The sequence below is a fragment of the Monodelphis domestica genome, chromosome 2 (assembly GCF_027887165.1).
Source record: "Monodelphis domestica isolate mMonDom1 chromosome 2, mMonDom1.pri, whole genome shotgun sequence".
In the NCBI taxonomy this organism is placed as follows: Eukaryota; Metazoa; Chordata; class Mammalia; order Didelphimorphia; family Didelphidae; genus Monodelphis; species Monodelphis domestica.
Genome location: NC_077228.1, coordinates 182,269,357 through 182,293,861, shown reverse-complemented (window position 1 = coordinate 182,293,861; position 24,505 = coordinate 182,269,357). Strand labels below are relative to the sequence as shown.

Sequence of the window (24,505 nt, the reverse complement as noted above, 5' to 3'; positions counted from 1 at the left end):
GTCAAATAAGAAAATATTTATAAAAGAGCTTAGCCCAGTGGCTAAGTAGGTGTTAAATAAATGCTTATTCCTTTCCCTGAAAAAAGCAAATACTGTCTTAATGTCCAAAAATGAGAACATTCTCCATTATGGGAAATATTACTAGTTGATACTTTTTTTTTAACACTTACTTTTTTTTTAAACACTTACCTTCCATCTTAGAATCAATACTGGGTATTGGTTCTAAGGCAGAAGAGTGGTAAGGGCTAGGCAATGGGGGATTAAGTGACTTGCCCAGGGTCACACAGCTAGGAAGTATCTGGGGTCACATTTGAACCCAGGACCTCCCATCTCTGGGCCTGACTCTCAATCCACCGAGCCACTCAGCTGCCCCCTAGTTGATACTTCTATATAGCACTTTAAGGTTTGCAAAATACTTTAACATATTTTATTATCTCATTTGATCGTTGAACCAACACTTCAAGGCAGGTGCTATTCCTATTCCAGTTTTACAGATGAGGAAAATGAGGTTAGGAAAGTGAGAGGATTTGTCCCAAGTCATATTTGTCCTTATGAGACAGGATTTGAACTCATGTTTTCTTGACTCCAAGATTTGCACCCAATCTACACTAGGCATTCCAGCTTTCCCAATAACATAGATCCGGAGCTCATTCTAGGGAAACCAAGTGTAGTAGAGGTTGTTGTGTGGACACAGACTTGTCATGCTCCAGTCTAATGGGTTATGTGCTTCCCAGAGGCAAGCTCAAAGTTGAGTTTTCTCCCCCAACAAACTCCCCCCATAAGTAACCTCAAAAAATATATTATTTTTATTATTAGAAATATAATTTAATTTTTGCAGCCTGCTGTTTGTAGGCTGGCACAGGTACTCCCCTTTCATGGTTGTCCCCCTGTCCCTTGGGAGTAAGCATTACTAATACCTCAGCCTCCCACTGTCAATAACTCTAAAGTAAAGTACATCTATTGTAAGCTCCCCAAATGTCAGAGCCAAGCAGGGGCTCGGCAGTTTCGAGTTAGCACCTGGCATTTACTCTGCCGACTCGGAAAGAGTGCATGGTCTTTGGGCCCCAAGCTGGCTGCACGCAGGTTAATTGTGTGTAAACTGACAACCCCACTCTCCGCAGCCAGCAGAGAAAGATGACCAGGGCCTTATTGGAGATGAGATCTTGGATTTGTTCCCAAAAAAAGAAAAAAGGAAAAAGGCAGACTCATTGCCCTGCCATCCCCATCCACCTGCTTCCTGTATCTAATTTGAAAAGAGTAAAGAGCCAAGCTACATTAACATGACTTTCTCCTGTTTATATATGTGTTCAAGGCTACCCAAACTTTGTGGCGACATATGGCCGAGGCTATCCCGGATTTGCTCCAAGCTACAGCTATCAGTTTCCAGGTGAGTACCTTTGTGTCACCCACAACATTGAAAACCCAGTAGACAGGAGAATCCAGATTAGGATTTGACTCATACCAAAAAAAAAAAGCCCACATTAAAAAAAAAAAACAAGACACAGACAAGACATAGTTATCCTCAGGATCAGGAGAAATAAGAAATTTTGTTTAATTTTTCTGATGAATTAATTTGCTTAAATAATGTATGGTAATTGGTGCTGGTTATTTGAAAATGGAAGTTTTTAAGTAAAAAGGGAAAGATTAAACAGCAGAAGTCCTGGAAGACAGAGGTCTCCCTCTGATCACTTATTTTTTTCTGAAATGGGTTGTAAGTTATGTCTCATTAGGGATTTAACTCTGGGGACTCTGGGATTTATTCCACCCACCATCACTGCTCTCCTCCTCCCCACCATGTGTCTGAAGTTTAATGTGTTGTCATCTTCCTCCCCATCCTCCTCCCCCTTCCCAGACTGATTCATTTCTAACAGCTCCCAACTGGATGTTCTTTTCCTGTGTGTTGGTGGGGTTCTTTTTTTATTGTTGTTGTTGTTTGCTTTCCATTGTAGGGTATTTTCCTCCCTCTCTCCCTCTGTGTGGGTGTCAGACTTGCTGCAGTCGTGGTTTCCATTCAGTCAGAATCTGCAAGGACCGCTCTCCAGTCCCAGACTCTTTCTGTGATTTGGCAGGCTGTCCTGGAATGGGGAGCTCCTGGGGTGGTGGGAAGGCAGCCTGGATCGGGAGACTGTGTGGTGGGGTTGGAGAGACTCTCTCTCCCACAAGGAAAAATGGTTGGCTTAGAACAGAGGCATTTTCTGAAGTCATGAGGGAAGTCTTCAAAGGAAAACTGGGACCTGTGTGGCTATATTCATTGGTCAGAGAGAGGGAGTCACTGTGGAAAGCTGGGCCCTGGGATAGATTTCACACCTGACCAATGAGGAGACAACCAGCCTTATTGAGGGTTTTAGCTGCCTTTGGACACCTAGAATCAGGTGGATGTAGGCACTGGCTCCTGAGTTTAATTATGAAGCAAATAAAATGAAGATGTGGCAGGCATTTGGCCCTGAAAATAAGAGCATGTTAAAGTAGAAATAACACTTGGCTCAGGAGTCACAAGTCCTGGGTTGAAATTCCACTTCTATAATTTGTGCCATCTTGGGCAAGTCACCCCCCCTTCCCTTGGCCTCAGGATCCTCATCTTTACAATGTAGGCTTTGGACTGTATAGCTTCCAAGGACCATTAAAATTCTAGATCTCTGAACCAATGAACCAGAGGAGTGTCTTTGTGTCAACTTTTGGCTGCACTTTAAGGGGTATTCATCTGAATAGAGGTCAGCGCAGATGTAAAAAGCGATCTCCCTTGAGTCTACCAGAAGGTTAGATCTGTACATTAAGACTTTGAGTCCAGAATGGACTTTCAGCTTCACTCTGCACTGGCTTCCCCCTCATGGAGACATTTCTCCACCTGAGGATTGTTGGTTTCTTTAGAATTCACTGAGGACTCCTTGCCTACAGCTTCTCTTAGATAGGTGAGCAATGGGGAGCAGAGGAATGCAAGACATGTGCTTTGGGGTGGCTTGTCCCTCTGATTCAGAAGGGATGGTAATCTGGGAGGAGAGAAAAGTGTAGTGGGGCTTAAAAGGGGAGGAAACACCAGAGTCCCATTCTCTCCTGCAGGCACACAAGCCAAACCATACTAACCTCATCTGCACCAGTTAATAGAAGAGTCCACATTCTTCCCTCTCAGCCTATAAGCTAATAACTGGTTCAAGGGAAGACCTCCCTTCTCCTTGCCTCCCTCATCCATTCTGCCTCTCAAAAGTCTTGGGGGGAAGGAAGGGAGTGAATATGTGGCTCCAAGATCCAATGATGAGGAGGGAGGATGTAGACATCACTATATGCTCTGGACTCACCATCATGAAAGGAGGGTCCTGTGGCCCTGAGGGGTAAATATTGGGGTGATCATGCAGTCCAGAGGGTCAAGATGGTGTCAGTGGCTTAAGTATTTTACCTGGGCAAGCTGCTGTCTAGGAGCCTGCTGTCAAATTCATGTTATTTGCTCTTTGGAGGTAAATAGTTTTTACTCCATCTCTCCTAAACTGGCCTCCCCACCCAGCAAAATCAGTCAACAAATGGTTACAGCTCTGAAAGCCTATCTGTCTTCATCTATGCATTGGTGGTCCATGGCTACTGATTGGGGGTGGACCAGGTTGCCTAAGAGAGACTGCTCAGCATCTGTAGGATAGGGAAAGAATAACCCTAGGGTGAAGGCCATTTCCATTCCCTGACCATCCACATCTCGAGTAAGAGATAGCCATTTCTCTCTGGCACACTCAGCCCACTCTCTTCCTTGGCTTACCCCTTCCTGGCCCACAATTCTTTGGGTCCCAGATGTTGCTAAACCAGCCACACCCCTAAAGGGGAACACAGGTGCAGCCAGTTCAATACAGATGACTTCCTCAGAAAGCTATATTGTTTTTGGTTTCATTTTGTTTTTAGCATTTGAGAACACAGCATCAGTGTTCTCTTTTTCTGATGGTGTGGACGGGGAAAAATGGGAGCGTTTGATCTGTTCTTATTTGTCCAGTGAAATGTTAAAAGGACCCTGTTCTACCTGGAAGCAAAAGCCTTATCCCCATCCTTCCTAGGACTTCATTCTCAATAGGAGCAGGTGTGAGCACCAACTATGAGACTTTTTAACATCTGTCAATAAGGATTCTACCAAGTATTTTTGGAACTAGAGATTTGTGTGGGAGATGGGGGGGGGGACCAAAATCAAACAGAAAATAGAGGAATCTCCTCCAATCCCTCTCACTCTGATAGCTGATTCTCTTCTTCCTCTTCCAGCCTCAAGTCTGCTCTCTTCCTCTGTAGTCATCCAGGACTGTTCTCTCAGAATTCTGGCAATTAGTGTTTCTCCATCATGCTGCCCCAATGAGCCTCTCCTTGTAGTCATTCCTTCCCTTTCAGTGTCAACACTGTGTCCCCCAGCTCATCTCACCTCTCAGAGCTATCATTGGTCCACGCCGTGATGGACTTGGTTCTTACATCCCCCTTAGATTGCATTTCTGATGTCTATATTATCCCAGGAATGATCAAGGAGCAAGTCAAATCAGCCACAAGCTACTTTGGATGCCAAATCCCCCTTTAGAGGACAATGTGATCTGAGACTATTTAAGAAGCCAGAATTCCTTCTTGTCTACATGCAGTCAACATTCTTTTGGGAACTGTAAGCTAGGGAACCTGGATTTCAGACTCATCTTAACCCTTAAATTCCACTTTGGGGGGGGGGGGAGCTGAGTAGCTCAGTGGATTGAGAGCCAGGCCTAGAAACGGGAGGTCCTAGGTTCAAATCTGACCTCAGATACTTCCCAGATGCGTGACCCTGGGCAAGTCACTTAACCCCCATTGTCTAGCCCTTGCCACTCTTCTGCTTGGAACTAATACACAGTATTGATTCCAAGACGGAAGGTAAGGGTTTTAAAAAAAAAAGAAGAATTCCACTATATGATCTTAGGAATATTACTCACCTTTCTGGGCTACCCGATTGATTCTGTCAAAAATCAGAGCTTAATAATACTTATCCCAGTTCACCTCCTAGAAGTGTGTGAGGATAAATATGACATTCTATGTGAACACACCCAGAGCTCTTTGAATAAAAGGTGCCACATGTCATTTGCACAATCTGTAGAGGGAGGTGGAAAATCCTTTGCTAGAAAAGCAGGAAGTAAGTTAATCACTTGGAGACCTGTTTTATCATCTCATGAAGTAAGATTTGTACCTGTCTCCCCACCCCTGGACCTTTATCACTCACAATTTATCTAGTTTTATTATTATTATCATTAATCTTTCCTCATTCTTTTGTCTTCTTTCTCCCTCCCTCCCATACTTATCTTTTCAGTTTAATCTATTAATTTCTGTTCTTATTTCACTTTGCAGACTGTTTGCCAATTTCACAAGACATAATTTTTATCAACTAGTTCTTAAAGAGGCATAACAAATGGGGGTTTACTACCATTGCTAATGGGAGAGAGAGAGACAGAGAGAGAAGGCCTGGGTGACCATGGTTGTAATCACTGAAACCCTCCCTGTTCTAGTTTGCTGGGGTCTAAATGAACTTTATTTTTCTTTCAAAAATGACTCAATGTCTTCATTATTTCTATATGTTCTGTTCTTTATTTCTTTTTTTTTAGTCTTGTTACCTTTTTCTCCTCGTATTTGCTGCTTATGTACTCTCAGTATCTGCTTGTGTTCTAACTCATGACAAGCCCTGGAGGAAACTTCTCACAAATTTCTCAGAGCCCACTAGGGTTTTGCCGATTTCCTCAATGGCTCAATTAAAGGGCCAGGGTTTCTGGTGGATAGAGGGGAGAACTGGTGTCTTCTTTCCGACACTGTTGGGCAAAACAGAGAAGGAATATAATTATCCTATCCGAGATGCACAATACCATTCCACAAAAATTAATCTAGGGAGCTGGCAAGTGTGTAATTATCTGATCAATCTCCCATTGGGTCCAATCTTTTGATGGCTGCTGCTATAATCACATCTGTCCCCAAAATGAGAAGCCTGGATAAAACAGCAGCAGCACCTGGGTGCTCTCAGAATGAGGCTTTTATAGGAAATGAACAGAGCTGGGATGTTCCATGCCTACCTTACCCCCTTTCAGTTTGGGCTATGGTTCACTTTCTGATACCATCAGGCCCAAGACACTTATCCTCTTGGTTTCCTTGGGCATGATGGGGCAGGAGCCTTGGGCTTAAGCAAGAAAGCTTAACTAAGCCCAAGGTGCCACTTTACTTGCCCCAGTATTCCCTGAAAAAAAAAAAAACAACCCTCTTACTTTCCATCTAAGACTCAATAAGGGCTAAGCAATGAGGATCAAGTGACTTGCCTAAAGTCACACAAGTAAGAAGTGTCTGAGGCCAGATTTGAACCTCTCATCTTTGGGCCTCCTAGCTGTCCCCATCCCAACATTCCCTTTAACAGAACTAAGCTAGGAAATAAGAGACTCCGATTAAAACTATGGAAAGGGGTCATGATACAATTGAAAGGGTACTTGCTGGTTCTAGAATCCGAAGACTTGGTTTCAAATGATGCCTCTAGCACTTCATACATATTTAACTTTGCATAAGTGATTCAAACTCCTCCTTAGACCTCACTTTTCTCAGACCTTTACTGAGTCTCAATAGACTCATGTAAAAATGAGTGGGTTGGCTTGAATGGCCTTTGAGGTCACTTCATGCTCTAGATATATGATGATAATCAATCAATATGAACTTTGACCTACCATTGTCATATGGCTTTGAATTATTTCATTTTTTAGGGTCTCAGTTTATTCATCTGTAAAATGAGAGGATTGGGACTTTTATCGTTCTTGTTTAGTTGGTTTTCAGTCATATCTATCTTTTTATCTCCCCCATTTGGGATTATTTTGGCAAAGATTCTAGAGTTTGCCATTTTCTTCACTGGCTCATTTGACAGATGAGGAAACTGAGGCAAACAGGCAAACTTGCTCAGTCACCCATATCTGAGGCCAGATTTGAACTCAGGGAGATGACTCTTCCTGAATCCAGGCTGGGCACTCTAGCCACTGCACCATCTAGCTGCTCCAGAACTTGAGTTTTAGGTAGCCTATAAAATTCTCTACAGAAAGTTATACAATTTAAAACTAGGTAGAAGGGATGTAAGAAATCAGATGGTCCAAACCTCTCATTTTACATAGACAAAGAAACTGTGGTTCAGAGATTTGCCTAAAGTCACACAATAATAGCATTACAGAGATTAAAACCCAGACCTATGACACAGAGCCTTGCTAACTTCAGTTCAGTCAAAATAATTTAGTAGAAGCTACTCCCTTCTCAAACCTTCATATCTATCCCCTTTTTATCAATCATTTAGCTTGCTCAGGAGGTAGCAGCACTTCCAATTCAAAGTCTAGACCCACCTTTTCAAAAGTACTTAAGTTTGTGGGAAGTGACCTACATGGTTTACTTTAGGATGGGCGCCATGTTTGATATTTGTTAGTCAATGTGTTTGGGTGTCAATATCCCAGATGCTCCACCTACGCAGCCCTGGCTCATCATTTCATTAAAGAGGCTTGATATCATAATCGATTGGCTTATTTTTATTTTCCTTCAGGCTTCCTCATTATTACTCTTATCATTCTTTTTTTTTTTAATCTATATGGCTGCTTCCCCACCTCCCCTTCTCCATTTTGTTTTGCTATGAATTGCTTTCCTTTGGTGAACTTCTCCTAGGATGCATGACTTTGCAAACGATTTTAGCCATTGTGAATTTTCTCATTTTTGTAAATAGCTCATCTGTGCTACTCCCTAATGACATTTTTTTTTCCTGTAAGCAACTGAGGTAGAAAAATAAATTGTTTACCACCGACATGCTGTGTGCTGTTCTCTCTTAGCTTTGCAGTTTCCTAGTCTTGCTTTGGGGAAGGTGAAAGCACCAAATAACCAGTACCAATGACAGCTGGATTTTGAAAATTATAAAAGCGTTCAAATTCCCCGTGTGTGTCCACCCCACCTCTCATGTCTTGGTTTTGGGGGGAGGCGCAGGATCGCTAGAAGTACATCCTGTTGTTGTGTGCCTGGACCACAGCATCTGCATCTTACAATTCTGCTTCTGTCCTCCTTAGTTGTTCCTCTCCTCTCCAGGCACTCTCTCCTTCAGGCAACAGCCACCACCAGAGAACTCGGAGCCATCTGATCCTCTCCAGGGTTATGTTCCAGGGTCCCTGTAGTTGGTTCCTGAAGGGTTGGCTTACTACTTAGAAAGACCTGATTTCTCCATGTTGGACTCAAGAGTGGCAGTGACTTTCCAAAACCATATGGAGGCAATGGGGCTGGATAAAGAACCAGAGCTTTCTGAGTTGGCCAAGGGTGGTGGGAGAAGATCAAGAATAGGTGTTTCTTTCTTAGAGTGCTAGATTTGGAGGCGGGAGGAGAGTGCCAATCCTGCCTCTTTCAGTTACCTCCTGCAGAACTTGAGCAACTTATTTGACTTTTGGTTTCCTCTATAAAATTAGTGGATTAAATTCGATGATCCCTCAGGGCCCTCCTAAGTAAGTCCTGGGATCCTACCTTACTTCTTCCTTTCTCTGCCTCCTGACTTCATCTTCTACCAAAATGCCCTTTTCCTTTGTCTCCCCCTCCTTTTGTTCCTTTTATTCATCACCCTAAACCTTAGCCCCTCCATTGTCTCCCGCCTGGCTTATTCATCTTCTTTCTCTTCCCAAAACTCTGAACTAAGGTAAGAGTGGGAGCAGGACCTCATCCCCAGGTCCTAGGACTCTTATCAGTTAGGGAGAATGAATTGGAGGCACTCAGAGAAGCTTAGCCCAGAATCCCTTGACTTCCTTATTGTCACAAGAAATATTACTATTCAGGGGACAAGTAGTGGGGCCAAGCATAGAACCTAGAGCTATTTTTCCTAGGAAAGTTTAATTTGAAAAATGTAATCCTTGGGTTTCCAATTGGTGTTCCTGCAAAAATCTACCCCATAAGGGACAGCTGGATGACTCAGTGGATTGAGAGTCAGACCTAGAGACAGGAGGTTCTGGGTTCAAATTTGGCCTCAGATACTTCCTAGCTATGTGATCCTGGACAAGTCACTTCACCTCCATTGCCTAGCCCTTATCGCTCTTCTACCTTGGAACCAATACTTAGTGTTGATTCTAAGGCAGAATGTGAGGGTTTAAAAATAAAACAAGTTCACAGGAGTAGCTAGGTGGCTCAGTGGATAGAGAGAGGCAGGCTTAGAGATGGAAAGTCCTGGGTCCAAATCTGAACTCAGATACTTCCTAGCTGTGTGACCCTGAACAAGTCACTTCACCCCCATTGCCTAGCCCTTACTGCTCTTCTGCCTTGGAGCCAATACTTAGTATCGATTCTTAGATAGAAGGTAAGGGTTTTTTAAAAACTCACAGGCCCAGGTTAAGAACCCCCAATTTGTCATTATGATAAACTTGCTGCTTACAAAGAAAAAGAACCTTTAATGCCTTCCAAAGCCAACTGGAAATGATTTAAGGATTATCTACTGTTAGGGATTTTCTTTGCTCCTGATCTTCTCCCTTAGAGAATTGTACTCTTCCCAAATAGAAGGGAACTTTATGGACTTATTTAGCCTTTGGGTCAATTTACTTTTCCTTGGGAAAGTTCACCAGGAAGATAAAGGAAGATGTGAGTAGTAGACATAGTAATGGAAGAAATTAAAAGATGGGAAGAGAGCATAAGATGTTAGGTTGGATACCAACTTCTCCCCCCAGCCCCGCCAACAAAACACTGACTGAAGCATTGTGGGGGGGTCTCAGTTTACTCATCTGGCCAATAGGGATGATAATATCCATCTCATGAATAATGCTTCATAGGGCTCTCATGAGGGTTAAGTGAGATAGGATTGTTAATCATGCTGTCAGTAAATATTTAGGGGCCTACTGTGTGCCAGGCAAAAATGTTCCATGCCTATGGAGGAGCTATGATGAGGAGCCACAGAAATGGGATTGAAAAGAGTGCTGGCATTAGAATTAAATAACCTGGATTCACGTTCCAGCATTGCTGATAAAAAGCACTGTGACCATGGATGGACCATAGACAATTTGGAAGGAATAGGAGAGGTCATGTAGTCCAATCCCCTCACTTGAAAGACAAGGAAATTGAGGTTCAGAGAGAACTCTGGGCTCGGAACAGAGCACCTGGTTTGGAGACTTTTTTTTGCTATTCTTTCTGAGTATCATTTCATCATGGTGCAATGGACCTTTGGAGTCAGAGGACCTGGGTTCAAATCCCTCCTCTTGTGCTTATTACCAGTGCAACCATGGATAAATCATTTAACCTCAGTTTTGTCATCTAAAAAATAAGGATATTGGACTTGATTGACTTATGGTTTCTCTGGATGATTCTTATCTGCAAAATGGGAATATTAATGCTTATAAGATATAATAATTAATATATCTATAATAAGATATCTAGATTTAATGGTTTCTCTGGATGATTCTCATCTGCAGAATTGGAATATTAATGCTTATAAGATATAATAATTAATATATCTATAATAAGATATCTAGATTTAATGGTTTCTCTGGAAGATTCTCATCTGCAGAATGGGAATATTAATGCTTATGATAATTAATATGTCCATAAAAAGACTTATCTCTAGACTTAATGGTTTCTCTGGATGATTCTCATCTGCAGAATGGGAATATTAATGCTTATGATAATTAATATGTCCATAAAAAGACTTATCTCTAGACTTAATGGTTTCTCTGGATGATTCTCATCTGCAGAATGGGAATATTAATGCTTATGATAATTAATATGTCCATAAAAAGACTTATCTCTAGACTTAATGGTTTCTCTGGATGATTCTCATCTGCAGAATGGGAATATTAATATTTATAATACATAATGATTAATACTTATCTAATAAGACTGCCTGTCTTAGAGAGTTGTGAGGAAAGCATGCCATAAGAGGGGAAGCTGAGCCAGGTAGAGAGCCAGGCCTGGAGATGAAAAGTCCTGAGTTGAAATGTGGCCTCGGACACATCTTGGCTGTGTGACCCTGGGTAAGTCAGATAACCCCATTGCTAGCCATTACTGCCCTTTTGCCTTGGAACCAATACCTAGTATTGATTCTAAGGCAGAAGGTAAGCTTTTTTTTTAATGCCATATAAATATTTAGATATAGGTGTTTACTGTCATTATCGCGAGAGATGGTAGACCCCACATAATATACAAAAAGCCAACCTCAGAGTCAAGATCTAAAAGTCCAAACTCTGCCCAATAGTCGCTGTGTGGCCCTGGGAAAATCACGTAACATCTCCGTGCCTCATATAGCTCTGATTCACCTGTTATGCATCAGTGGAGGGACGTTCCACCCTAGAAATCACCTATACCAATATACCTATATAGCTATGTATATCTCTTGCCCCCCACCCAAAATGATCACGGCTAACCACCGTACGGCAGCGTCTAAAGAGAGAGCCCTCGGTGCGGCTCTCTTTCTTTCCTCTCGCCATTGGCTGACGGCTCTCGTTCTGATTTCCTGCCCTGCCCTCCACAGCACTGACCATCACCCCATTCTACTTAAAATTGCAGCAGGGGCTTCCTGGCTCACACCGATTTACAAAATCCATAATAAGTCTGCCAGCATGAACTTAATTACCCTTCTTCAAGCCCTTCACTTTTAATTTCCATCAGCAAAAGCAAATGACACGTCCAGACCTTTTAAAAATAAATAAATAAATCGCTCAAGAGTGTGCGTCTGTTGACTGAAGGGGAGAAGCGGCAGCAGGCCTGTGAGACCACCAGGGTCCCCCCCTCCCCCCTCCCCCAAAGCCAGGACTAGCTGGAAGCTTTCCAAGATAAAAGGCAAACACTATCTGCTTCTGTTACCGCCTTCCCCTGGAACTAAAGATGGACCTCGGCGACCAGAGAATGTCTCCCACTCCTCTGCCAGGCTCATCTGCTGGGGATGTGAGCCGGGCGGCAAGAAGCTCAGCCCCGGCAGAATCTCCTTGAAAGCTGGTCCTTGGATACCTTCCTTTTCTTTCTTGTCTCTCATGGGCTGTTCCTGCCAAGACCCTACGGCTGCCTTTTCCTTGAGCCCCTGGGGAGGACTCCCCCAAGGAAGCCTCTGACTTCTCAGGTCCCTTCCAGCCCTACGTCTTTTTATTTTTAAACCCTTGCTTTCTGTCCTAATATTGACTCCAAGACAAAAGAGTAGCAGAGCTAGGCAATTGGGGGTAGGTGATTTACCCAGGGTCACACGGCTAGGAAGTATCTGAGGTCAGGTTTTTTTTTTTAATTTTCCATATTATTCATTTTTGTAAGCGAATAATCTTATCAAACCAAAACCCGAATAAACAAGGGATAAATCATATGTTTTCATTATGCATTTCTACTCCCACAGTTCTTTCCCTGGTGGTGGAGAGCCTTCTTTGTCATAATCTGAGGCCTGGTTTTAACTCACATCTTCCTGACTCCCGGCCCACGCTCTCTCCACGAAGCCACCTCTGCTATGTTTCAGGCGAGGCACTGCGCTGGAATCTCTGCCTTCAAAGAGCTTTTACTCAACTAGGAAGGAAACAACATATATATATATATATAGAGAGAGAGAGAGAGAGAGAGACAGAGAGACAGAGAGACAGCGAGACAGAGACAGAGAGAGAGAGACAGAGAAAGACAGACAGAAAGGCAGACAGAAAGACAGACAGAGGCAGAAATATTAAGTATTTTGCAAACCTCAAAGGACTATGTAAATGCTACCTATTATCATCATCATGAAATACAAAGTAATTTGAGGGAAGGAAGGAGCCCACTAACTTCAAGAAAGGCCTCTCCTCATGAGTATCCAATGAAATGCATCTTTTTTTTTCTTTTTTAATCTTTACCTTCCATCTTAGAATCAATACTGTATATTAGTTCCAAGGCAGAAGAGGGGTCAGGGCTAAGCATTTTTTGGGTGAAGTGACTTGCCCAAGATCACATAGCTAGGAAGTGTCAGAGATCAGATTTGAACCCAGGACCTCCCATCTCTAGTTTTTGCTCTCAATCCACTGAGCCCCCCAGCTGCCCCCTTGCCCCCTGAAAGGCATCTTGGCAAGAGCTGGGGATTTCCAAAAGGAATGGGGATCACCAGGGGAGGCAGCCTCTAAAAGATATAGAGGAGAAAAATGGGATGCTACCGACAGAGAAGAGGAGGGTCTTTGTCTAGAAAGGATCCTTGAAAACACTCCATCACCCTTGGCAAAAGTCAGAAGACTTCTGGAGACATTCCCCATCTCCTCCTGCGGGTTCTTGCCTGCTCTTTGCTGAGCAGATAAACAGCTGTTAGAGAATTTCCCCCCCCCCCGCTCCCTTCCACTTGGAGTAGACCACAGTTGGAATTACTGGGAAATTCGACAAGAATAATTGTTTGGGGAAGCAGAAGAGGCCAAAACAAAAACAAGCTTAGGAAGGAGAAAACAGGATTACCTTCAGACTGCAGGAGATGATTCAGGGTCTTGTAAATTTACTTTGGGCCTGAGTGGGCATAGAGCCCTCCTGGAGGATCTGTAAAGAGCCACGTTAGTGGGGAGTATGTAGTTTATGGAAGTAAATAAGCAGAGATTATCAATTCACCTGAATGACATTGAGCTCAGTTTTCCTGGGGTTTAAGTGAGCTGAGAGAGATACTAAATCCTTGAATCCAGAGTTTTCTGGGAAGATACAATAGTGGAGGTTTCCTGTGCAAGTCGATGGAGAGAGAGCTTGTTTCCAGGGGTCCCACTGTTTGATGAAGCCAAACTGTTAGCTTGGAGAGAAACTATGGAAAAGGAAACCAACACTAGACTGAGTTAGGGCATGGTGGTTGGGACTTTTTTTTAAACCTTACCTTCTGTCTTAGAATCGATACTAAGTATGGATTCTGAGGCAGAAGAGCAGTAAGAGCTAGGCAATTGAGGTTAAGTGCTACCTAGCTGCCCTGCTGGGTGACTTTAAATAAGGCACTTCACCTCCAAAAATTGAGAAGGGCCAATCCAACTGAAGTTTCCTTCCTTTCCTTTCCTTCCTTCCTTCCTTTCTTTCTTTTCTTTCTTTCCTTCTTTCTCTTTTCCTCTCTGTCTCCCTCCCCCCATTGCTCGCTTTCTCTCTCTCTCTCTCTCTCTCTCTCTCTCTCTCTCTCTCTCTCTCTCTCTCTCTCTCTCTCTGTGTCTGTCTCTCTCTCTGTCTGTCTCTCTGTCTCTCTCTGTCTGTCTCTCTCTCTCTCCCTCCCTCTCTCTCTCTCTCTGTCTCTCTCCCTCCCTCTCTCTTTATCTCTCTCTCTGTCTCTCTCACTCTCTCAATCTCTGTGTGTATGTGTCTCTGTCTGTCTGTCCCTCCCTCTCTCTCTCTTTCTCTCTCTCCCTCTCTCTCTCTTTATCTCTCTCTCTTTCTATCTCTTTCACTCTCAATCTGTCTCTGTCTCTGTCTGTCTGTCTCTCTCTCTCTGTCTCTGTCTCTCTGTCTCTGTCTCTCTCCCTCTCTCCCTCCCTCTCTCTCTCTTTATATCTCTCTCTCTATCTCTTTCACTCTCAATCTCTCTCTGTCTCTCTCTGTGTCTGTGTGTGTGTGTGTCTCTCTCTCTCTCTCTCTCTCTCTCTCTCTCTCTCTCTCTCTCTCTCTCTCTCTCTCTCTCTCTGTGTCTGTCTCTCTCTCTCTCTCTCTCTTCTTCCTCACCCCTCAAGAAAGAGCAGCTAGGTGGTTCAGTGGATAGAAACCCAAGCCAGGAGTCAGGAAGATCTGAGGTCAAATCCAAACTCAGATACTTCCAAGCTGTATGAACCTGGGCAAATCACTTCACCCTCTTTCCCTCAGTCTTCTCATCTGTAAAATGAACAGGAGAAAGAAATGGCAAACCTCTCCAGTATCTTTGCCAAGAAAACCCCAAAATGGAGTCACAGAAAGTCAAGATGACTTTTTTTTTTAATATGACTCAGTAACAAAAACCCTTAAGGAACTTATATTCTACTGTGGAATTTAATAATTGGTAGTACTACAAGTAATAATAATAAACTGATGTTTCTATAGATGATCTCTAAGCTCACTCACTCCCGACTTAACAGTTGTGGTACAGTGAAAAGAACATTGTCTCACCAGAGGACCAGGTTTCAGATCCTGTCTCATGCTCACTCTGTGCAACATTTGTCGAGTCCTCTTTATTGGTTAGACCTTATTTTTCTCATCTGTAAAATGGAGGAGTTGAACTAAAATGGCCTCTGAGGTTCTTTCCAGATCTATGATCCTGTGAACGTCTGTAAATAATACTTAGTGCTGGTGATGAGCATTATAATAAAAATAAATACCTTAACCATATTTGGCACTTCTCCAGCTATTTTATCATTTATCTTTATGACATCCAATTAAGTTGGCCATATGTTACCTAGATATTACAGACTGGGAAATCTTAAGCTTACCAATGGTAGGATCCTATTCCATGGTATTAGAGCTCTAAGACTGGGCGGGACTTCTGAAACCTTTTAGTTCAATACTTCCCCACACCCCCATTTTGTTGTTGTTGTTCAATTATGTCCTACTCTTCAGGACCCCATTTGGGATTTTCTTGGCAAAGATATAGTAGGGGGTTGCCAGTTCCTTCTCCAGCTCATTTTACAGATGAGGAAACTGAGGCAGAGGCATTAAAAGTAATTTTCTAGTAGTCACACTATTAGCACCTGAAGCAGAATTTGAAACTGAGTCCCTCATGACTCCAAGTCTGGGGTTCTTTTCACTGTGCCATTAAATCTTCTCTGAGGTCACATGAGCAAGAGAACCCTTTCTGCTCCCTAAGTCTTTCATTGCTTCAGACTTTCCCCGAAGTGTCCATCTAGCACTGGCCACCCTAGCAATAGCTCCCCCTTGTAACTGGCTCCAATGTTCAGTACCATTTTCCTTCCGGAATGAGAAGTGAAGGGAAATCCAGACATGGTTTTACTGCCCCGGAGTCGGCTCGGGAATTCGCACCCCACTTTCTGAAAGGATCTAGATGCCTACTCAGGTCAACGACCCTTTACTCATCACCTACTATGTGTAGCAGTGGGTAAGAGCCCTGGTCCTGGAGGCAGGAAAGCCGAGTTCAAATCCATCCTCAGGCACTTCCTAGTTGTGTGACCTTGATCAAGTCTCTGAAGCTCTGATTGTCTGACAAAAGGATCCACTGGAGGAGGAAAGAGCAAACCACTCAGTATCCTTTCCAGGAAAACCATGCATAGCTGTGGTCCAGAACAGCTAGGGGCTAGGGGCTAAGCTCTGGGGATACAAAGACAAGTAAAAGCACTCCCTGCCTTCAAATTGCTTGCAGTATGATGGGGGAGATAACAAGCAAACAAGATTTAGACAGATTTGATTGGAGATAACCTCAGAGGGAAGGCGCCAGCATTGAGGGGGCATACAAGAGACTTCTTGCAGCAGTTTCAAGTTTCAAGGACACCTTGGGCTTTGCCAGAGAAGATGGAAAGCGATTCCCCATCCCTCTGTCTTCCTTAGTAAGGTCTGTGTCAGGAACAGGAAGATGGATACAAAGCTAGCTGAGGGCACCCTTCTTCTGTAGAGGAGGGAGAGAAGGAAGGGCAAAGGAGAATACGATTAAAGGGATGCTGAGAAGATGCCCATTCCTAGTGCCCCACAATTCTCCTCATCACACCAGCCCTGAGAAGTATCGCAGGAAGGCATCCTAAAACAGTAACTGTGGAGTGCTTTTTCTTTTATTTTTTTAAAACCCTTACCTTCCTTCTTGGAGTCAATACTGTTTATTGGTTCCAGTTAAGAGCTGGGCAATGGGGGTTCAGTGATTTGCCTAGAGTCACACAGCTAGAATGTTTCTGAGGCTAAATTTGAATCCAGGACCTCCCTCTCAATCTACTGAGCAATCTAGCTCCCCCTACCCCCTTAATATTTTATTTATTTGTTTATTTATTTTTTTAATTTTTTTTAAATTTTTTTATTTTGGGGGCTTTCCCTTCCATCTTGGAATCAATCCAAGGCAGAAGAGCGGTAAGGGCTAGGCAGTGGGAGTTAAGTGATTTGTCCAGGGTCACACAGCTAAGAAGTGTCTGAGGCCATATTTGAACCAAGAACCTCCCATCTCTAGGTCTGGCTCTCAATCCACTGAGCCACCCAACTGCCCCCTGTGGCATGCTTTTTCAAAGGTGATGCTAGGCGTCCTCAAAGAACTCGGCACTCTTGGCACCCGTGGGGCTGTGGCTTGGGAATTTCTGGCTCACTGAGCCTCACTCCCCTCTGGAGGGCAGTGAGGTAACAGTGGATAGAGCACCAGATCTGGAGTCAGCAAGGCTTGAGTTCCAATCTATCCTCAGACACTTATATCTACATGACCTGGACAAGTCTTTGTCTCAGTTTCTTCATCTATAAAATGAGCTGGAGAAGGAAATGGCAAACCACTCCAAGTATCTTTGCCAAAACAAACAAACAAAAAAGGAACTCAAATGGGGTCATGAAGAGTCAGATAGGACTGAAACAACTGAACAATCACCCTCTGGAGCCAAGCAGAACAATGATAGATAACCCTTCATCACATCCCACCCTGCCTCCCTGGAAAGCCTTCTCTTTTTCACCTCAACGTCCCTAGTTCCTCCAAATGGTCCTCATACAACAATCAGAAATGAAATCTAATAGCTGAGAACACTCACTGGCCACTTTCCTAAATGGCTGTTATTTTCCTTGTTCCCAACCGTCTTCTCCAGCCTCCGTCTGTCATAGTCCTGGCAAATTTCCCCCAAAGCAATGAGTGCCTTCGGGTACTCATTGGCTTGGTAGGGGTTATTATAATTATATATTTATATTATATATATTATAAGGTAATGGGGAAAGCAATTATTGCAGGGTTCTCCATTGGAGTCTATAAAGTCAAAAATGATCTAGAAATCAGGAAAGGAACTATGAGTCAGGATATCCCTGAATGACTAATGAAAGTCATGGGTTAATCAGTGCTTTACATGTGTTATCTCATTCAAATTTCACAGCAGTCTTTGTTGTGAGCTAGGTGCTATTATTATCCCCATTTTATAGATAAGGATACTAAGGCTGGAAACACCTAAAGGGATTCCTCTGGAGTCACACAGTTAGTAAATGGCTGAGGTGGAATTTTACTTTCTAACTCCAAAGCCAATGTCCTACTAAATGCCTTACCTAACGGCTTTAAAATATGGGGTGGGAGCTGGGGAGCTCAGTGGATGGAGAGCCAGGCCTAGAGACGGGAGGTCCTAGGTTCAAATCTGGCCTCAGACACTTCCTAGCTGTGTGACCCTGGGCAAGTCACTTGACCCCCATTGCCTAGCCCTTATGGCTCTTCTGCCTTGGATTGATTCCAAGATGGAAGGTAAGAGCTTCAAAATAAATAAATAAACAGATGAATGAATGAATGAATTAATGAATAAACAAATAAATGAATGAATGAATAGAATAAATAAAATATTAAGGGGGTAGGGGGAGCTAGATTGCTCAGTAGATTGAGAGGGAGGTCCTGGATTCAAATTTAGCCTCAGAAACTTCCTAGCTGTATGACTCTAGGCAAATCACTGAACCCCCATTGCCCAGCTCTTAACACCCTTCTGCCTTGGAACCAATACACAGTATTATGTATTGATGGCAGGTAAGGGTTTTATATTTATATTTATGTATGTATATTTCTATGTTCTTATATTTCTATGTATTATACATGTATTTATATACATATATATTAAGGCAGGTGATTAGTGATGTAACCTGTCTTCAGTCCTCCAGATTCAGGGTTTATCGTGAATACAGCCTCCCTTTTGCACACACACACGTGCATGCCCTTTCCAGCTAGCCCCTTTTGATGGTTCATCTAACCATAAGAACTTTAGATCCATCTGTAATATGAGGGGACAGACTGAATGAGCGCCAAAGCTCTTTCTGCCTCTCGCTTTATGATGTCTGATCCAAAGCCTTTAGGGACTGGAGGTTTGGAGTGCCTGGTGCTTTTGAGCGCCTCCTCCCTGGCCACAGCGCCCCGTGTCCGGGCCCCCCACCCTCTTCCGGGAGGAGAACACCCCGGTGGCAGAGGGCGCCTCTCTGAAATAAGCACTGCTCTGACCCCAGGGTGTTTTCCTACCGAGCACTTCTGCCTTCTGCTCTCCCTGCAAAGCCCAGGGCTGCTACTAAAAGGATAACACCATTTAATGAAAGAAATAATGCAAGAGGAAATCTGTGGGAAATGACAGCGATGCGCCTCTGAAAGCCAGCAGCTGTGCTAACGTTATTTGAAAAGAGACCAAGGGGCAAGGCTGGATTTATTCCCACCCCCTCCCCCTCCCCCGCCTGGTTACTTTCACGGGACTCCGCGTGCTGAGGATGGAGAGATAAGGGAGCCTCTGAAAACAGAGCAGAGAGCGGACCTGGAGGATGGTTGGTGGCGGGGGAAGAAGTGGCAAAGCGTTGGGGGAACGAGACCGAGCTGGCTTCCTCGGCCCTGTCCAGGAGGGTCTCCCACTTTCTTCCTAGCACGTCTCAGAACTGGAAAGTAATTCACACAAATTACACCCCTCCTGTACATCCAGCTCCGAACTCCGCTCTTCCCCCCACTCGTCTCTCTCTCCTACGCCCTCTTGGCACCTGCAGTTTAACGTTGCCTTTTCTGGGTGTTGTTTCACTCTTTTCAAAAACAAACTGCCATTTCTCCAAAGGCTCCCACTTTTTTGCGGTCTTGACAACGTGGTTATTTGATCCTGTGTGTGTGAGCACACACAACACGCACACAGCTTTAGTCCCCCTCGTACAGGGGCTACGCGGCCGCATCCACACTCTGTGATCTCACTGGTGTCAAAACTTCCTCCACCAAGGACGCTCACAACCAGTCAGTCAACAAGCCTTTATGGAGGCTTTTACTCTGAGCTAAGCCCCCTGGTAAGAGCTGGGGATATAAAGAATGAAGGGTGGTTAGGGAATGGACTTGTGCTTTCACGTGGGTAGGCGATTCCCAACGAGGAGCTTTCTCTACCGATACAAATCTCCCGTTTTTAGTCTTCGAGAATGACCTAGCGCCTTGAGAAATCAAATGATCCCAAGAAAGGCAAAAACCAATCTCTGCCCTCTAGGAGCTTCCACTCCGAGGCCAGAGGCAGCAATTTGTAATTTTGTAGAGACGTCCTGGGGTGTGGCAGGAGGTTAAGTGACCCTCCATGAGTTCCCTAAATGACCTGCGTCCTGAGGGAGGGATGGGGTCAAGACTGCCCGGAGAAATGAACACAGGTTTATTTACGCTAGGATCAGACACCAAATCAGTCGATGAATTCATCAATCAACAAGTAAGGATTAGATGCCTCCTGTGTGCTAGGTCCTGGGTATGTAAATAAAGAGAAAATTGTTGTTCAGTCACTGGTGATCCCATTTGGGGTTTCTTAGCAGAGATACTGGAGTGGTTTGCCTTTTCCTTCTCTAGCTCATTTTACAGCTAAGGAAACTAAGGCAAATAAGGCTAAGTGAGTTGCCCAGGATCACACGGCAGCTAGTAAGTGTCTGAGGCTAGATTTGAACTCAAGAAGAGGAGTCTTCTGCTTCCAGGGTCCAGCTTTCTATCCAGTGTGCCACCTAGCTGCCCTCAATCAATAAATAAACATTTATTAAACACCTACCGAGTGGTAAGCACCGTCTTAAGCCCTGAACCGTAGCCTCTTTTTTTCTTCAACCTATTTCACAAAAACAGGGAGAGAGTATCGAGAGACCTAAGCATTATAGGCATTCTGAGAGTTTCAGGAGCAGTCCCCCAGTCCCCTCTTTCCACTGTCTGTAGAGGCTTCCTCTTGGAATCAGTCTCTTATCTGGAGAGTTGGAGAGGTGCACTTTAAGTCTCCATCTGATTGGTTGCCTTTCTCCCAGGGCTTCTTTTCTCTCCTTGCCCATCTCCTCCTTCTAGCCCTCCACTCTGGTCTGGGTTATCTTTGCCCAGGCTCTGGTGGATCAGATTAAATTCCAATCCCCAGCAATTGTTCAGAGCTTGGTCACCTGCAGGTACTTTTATGTGCGATTAGGGATAATGGATTTCTTTCCTTTTAGCTGGGTTTGTTTGTTTGTTTTTCTTCTCCCCCTTTCTCTGACTTTTGTCCAACTGCGCTTCAATGCCAGAAAATAAATCCTTTGTTCAGTCATCTTTCTGTTGGCCCCCACTCCCACTCTCAAACCCAGTTTCATGCCTCCTTTGCTGAGGAATCATCCCGCCTTTTGTTGGAAGTAAACAGGGATGGATGCAGTGCTAGACGGTCACTGTTCCTCTCCCCCTGGGGGAAAGAGATGGTCCTTTGGGATTCTGCTCCTGACCTGAAGGACTTGGGGTTGGGAGTGGGGGAGGGAACAGATGAGAAGGTTTGCTGGAGGGACCCCTGCCATACGCCTGTCCTCTGGTTCACTGCCTTACATGTTGGATTCATCCTTTGTGTGCGATTTTCTTCTGTATGTAGAGGTGGCCTGGTGGAGGGGAAATGATGCTGGACTTGTAGTCAGGGAGACCTGGATGTGAATTCCATCTCTTGGCTTTGGGCAGCTAGGTGGGGCAGTGGCTAGAGTGACAGGACTGGAATCAGGAAGACTCATCTTCCCAAGTTCAAATCTGACCTCAGATACTTACTAGCTGTGGGACCCTGGGTGAGTCACTTAACCCTGTTTGTCTCAGTTCCTCATCTGTAAAATGAGCTGGAGAAGGACATGACAAACCTTCCAGGATCTTTGCAGATAAAACCCCAAGTAGGGTCACAAAGAGTCAGACACAAGTGAAAATGGCACAACAAAAAATCCATAGGTTCAGTAGACCCATAACCATTCCTGAGCCTTAGTTTCATCCTCTATAAAATAGGCGTAATAATAGCTGAGTAGCTTACTTGAGAGTTGTGAAATGCTTTGTAAACCATACCAATGTCAAAGATTCTTATTGTCCTTATCATCATCGTAGATAAAAAGAAGATCAGACAGTTGAGGGGTACCCACTGACACTAATTCACCTGGATTTTTTTTCCCCCACAGCCCTATTACCATATTTAAATGCAAGTATGTCTATTTTAATTAACATTTTAAGTAGCTTAGCGTGACCTCCTAGACTAGCCTGTTCCATGTGGAGTTTCTTTCCTCCTTCCTAGTTTCATGTAGCTAAGATGGTAGTTTTAGACTTTAGCAGGCTTTTAGTTTGCCATGTGTTTGGATCTGTCCTTTTCTTTCCTTCCCCCTGGCTCTCTCCCCTCACTGGCTCAACAAGTCTCCCTCCTTTCTCCCTTGTCTTGTCCTTGTCCCAGAGAAGACCCTCCTTCAAAGACCCAGCTAAGACCAGACTGATTGATGTCTTTGGGCCTGCCCAGGAGATCTTTTTGTTGTCTGTTTAAATGCCATCCAAAATAACATCACCTATTGGAAAGGCATCTGGGGACAGATCTGCAAGCATCTGTCTGTCTGTGCAAAAGAGGGATGTGTGTGTGTGTGTATGTGTGCTTGTGTGCTCAGACTGATGTCGGTGGCAGCTTTAGGGGAGAGGGGGCAGAGGGGTGAGCAGGAGGGTAGAGACAAGGTCTTTCTGGGCCTCTTCCTTTATCCCTTTGCTTCAGCCAGATAACAGAATCTATAGGCTCTGAGCCTTGTTCTCCTCTAGAATAGCTTTACATTCTCCTAGGAGCCAAGGTACCGTGGGACACTCTCATCCCCTTTTAGAAACCTCAGTCTTGATCAGGAAGGATTCCCTGGCTCCATCAACGCTCTCTTTGATAGCCACGGCTTCATCTCCTCTGGGCTCAAGTGCCCCAACTAAGGGGCTAAACGGAGAGATGCTCTGCTTACTGAGAGCGAAAGCCTAAAAGTATTCAATGAATTAAACCACAAGGCTTGAGTCTCAGCAGCACCTCTAGCTGGCTTCCGCTGCCCTCCCGGGCTAGTGTTTTTCAATCCAGTTGGATCAGGCTGCGGAGACTCTTCTGACTTGAAGAAGGTTCTTCCTCCCCATCCATTCCCAGGCAACAGTCAGCAGCCTGTCTTAACAGAGAACAGTTGGTTTGAAAACATCTCCTTTACCATCGGTCCTCAAGAGAGCCCCATTGCATGCACCACTGTGACTGGATATGGTACAGAGAGACCCAGCCTCTACCCTCTGTGGACTCAGGGTCCATGTTAGCCATTCCCAACCTTGCTCTGGAGACACCTCAAGCTGTCAACATTTATTTATCTCCACCAAAGTTATTAAATTCTTTCCAGCCAAGTTACAGATAGGGATTGGACCTGTGATTTCATTGGTATCAGGAACTCCCAGGTGAGTGAGTTCCCTCTCCTGAAGAAGGCTGACACCTTCTCTATATTTTATAGTAGAGAAATGCCTAGATCACTGAAAGCTGAAGAGCCTCACCCAGCGTCATATGCCCAGGATGCGTTAGATGAGGGATGTGAACCCAGATCTTCCTAGTTCCAAGAGTGGTACTCTATCCAATACACCACATACCACTCCAAATAATAATAATAATAATAATAATGTTCTTCCTAATTCACTTTTGTAATAAATAGAACTAAAAACTCGTTCCTTGAAAAGACTAACAAAATTGATTAAAAGGGAAAGGGAAGGGGACAGCTAGATAGCTTAGTGGATTGAGAGCTAGGCATAGAGATGGGAGGTCTTGGGTTCAAATGTGACCTCAAGTATGTGACCTCAAGTATTTCCTAACTATGGAACCTCTGGCAAATCATTTAACCCTGATTGCCTAGCCCTTACTAATTCTTCTACCTTAGAATCAATACACAGATTTGATTTTTAGATGGAAGGTAAGGGGTGTTTGTTTATTTGTTTTTTATTTAAGGGAAGAAAATGGGGGCAGCTAGGTGGCTCAGTAGATTGAGAGCCAAGCCTAGAGATGGGAAGTTTTGGGTTCAAATCTGGCCTCAGATACTTCCTAGCTGTGTGTGGCAAGTCACTTAACTCCCATTGCTTAGCCCTCACTGCCCTTCTGCCTTAGAACCAATACATAGTATTGATTCTAAGAAGGTAAGGGTTTTAAATAAATAAATAAAAGGGAGAAAATGAAATTCACAAAATAGACAACAAACAAGGTAAAATCACATGAGAAAACCAGAAGCAATAAAAAAGAATTATCAAACCCAACTGTGTATAGTTAATGCTATCAAAACTGAGAAGACAAAAGAAATAGATTATCCTCACTAATACAAAATCCGCAAACTAGAAGATAATGAAATCTTAAATAATTCAATCTCAGAAAAGGAAATAGAACTAGCCATAAAGCAATTACCAAAGTTAGGGGGTGGAGGAGAGGGAGAGAGGCAGACTCTTGATTCCAGTAGATTCGCAGGAAAACAAACCTTTATACATATATACTAGACAAATAATTCTCAAAAATGGAGAAAAAATTCTAACAGACTTTTACCAGAGAAACAGTCATAGTACCTAAACCAGGGAAGGATAAAGCAAAGAAGGAAAACTACACCAATGCCCTTAGTGAATATCAATTCAAAAAATGTAATTAAAATTTAATAAAATCCTAATTTGTTTAAGATGGCACAGAGAACCAGCCTTGGAGTCAGAAAACCAAGATTTCAATTTTCACCTCTAAGAACTAATGGTTGCTACCCTGGGCAAGTC

The 24,505-nt window shown here is 43.8% G+C and overlaps 1 protein-coding gene across 21 annotated transcripts in view; it reads left to right on the top strand.

Moving 5' to 3' along the window:
* MSI2 (musashi RNA binding protein 2) overlaps positions 1-24,505 on the top strand; it is a 553,967-nt gene that overhangs the window by 476,772 nt on the left and 52,690 nt on the right. For 11 of the 21 annotated variants that reach the window (XM_056816530.1, XM_056816521.1, XM_056816519.1 and 8 more), the window contains 2 exons: positions 1,313-1,387; positions 21,904-21,927. In XM_056816530.1, coding sequence (XP_056672508.1) covers positions 1,313-1,387; positions 21,904-21,927 — 99 coding nt within the window. The remainder of the gene's footprint in view (positions 1-1,312; positions 1,388-21,903; positions 21,928-24,505) is intronic. The other 10 variants (XM_056816520.1, XM_056816536.1, XM_056816526.1 and 7 more) reach the window with 1 other exon arrangement.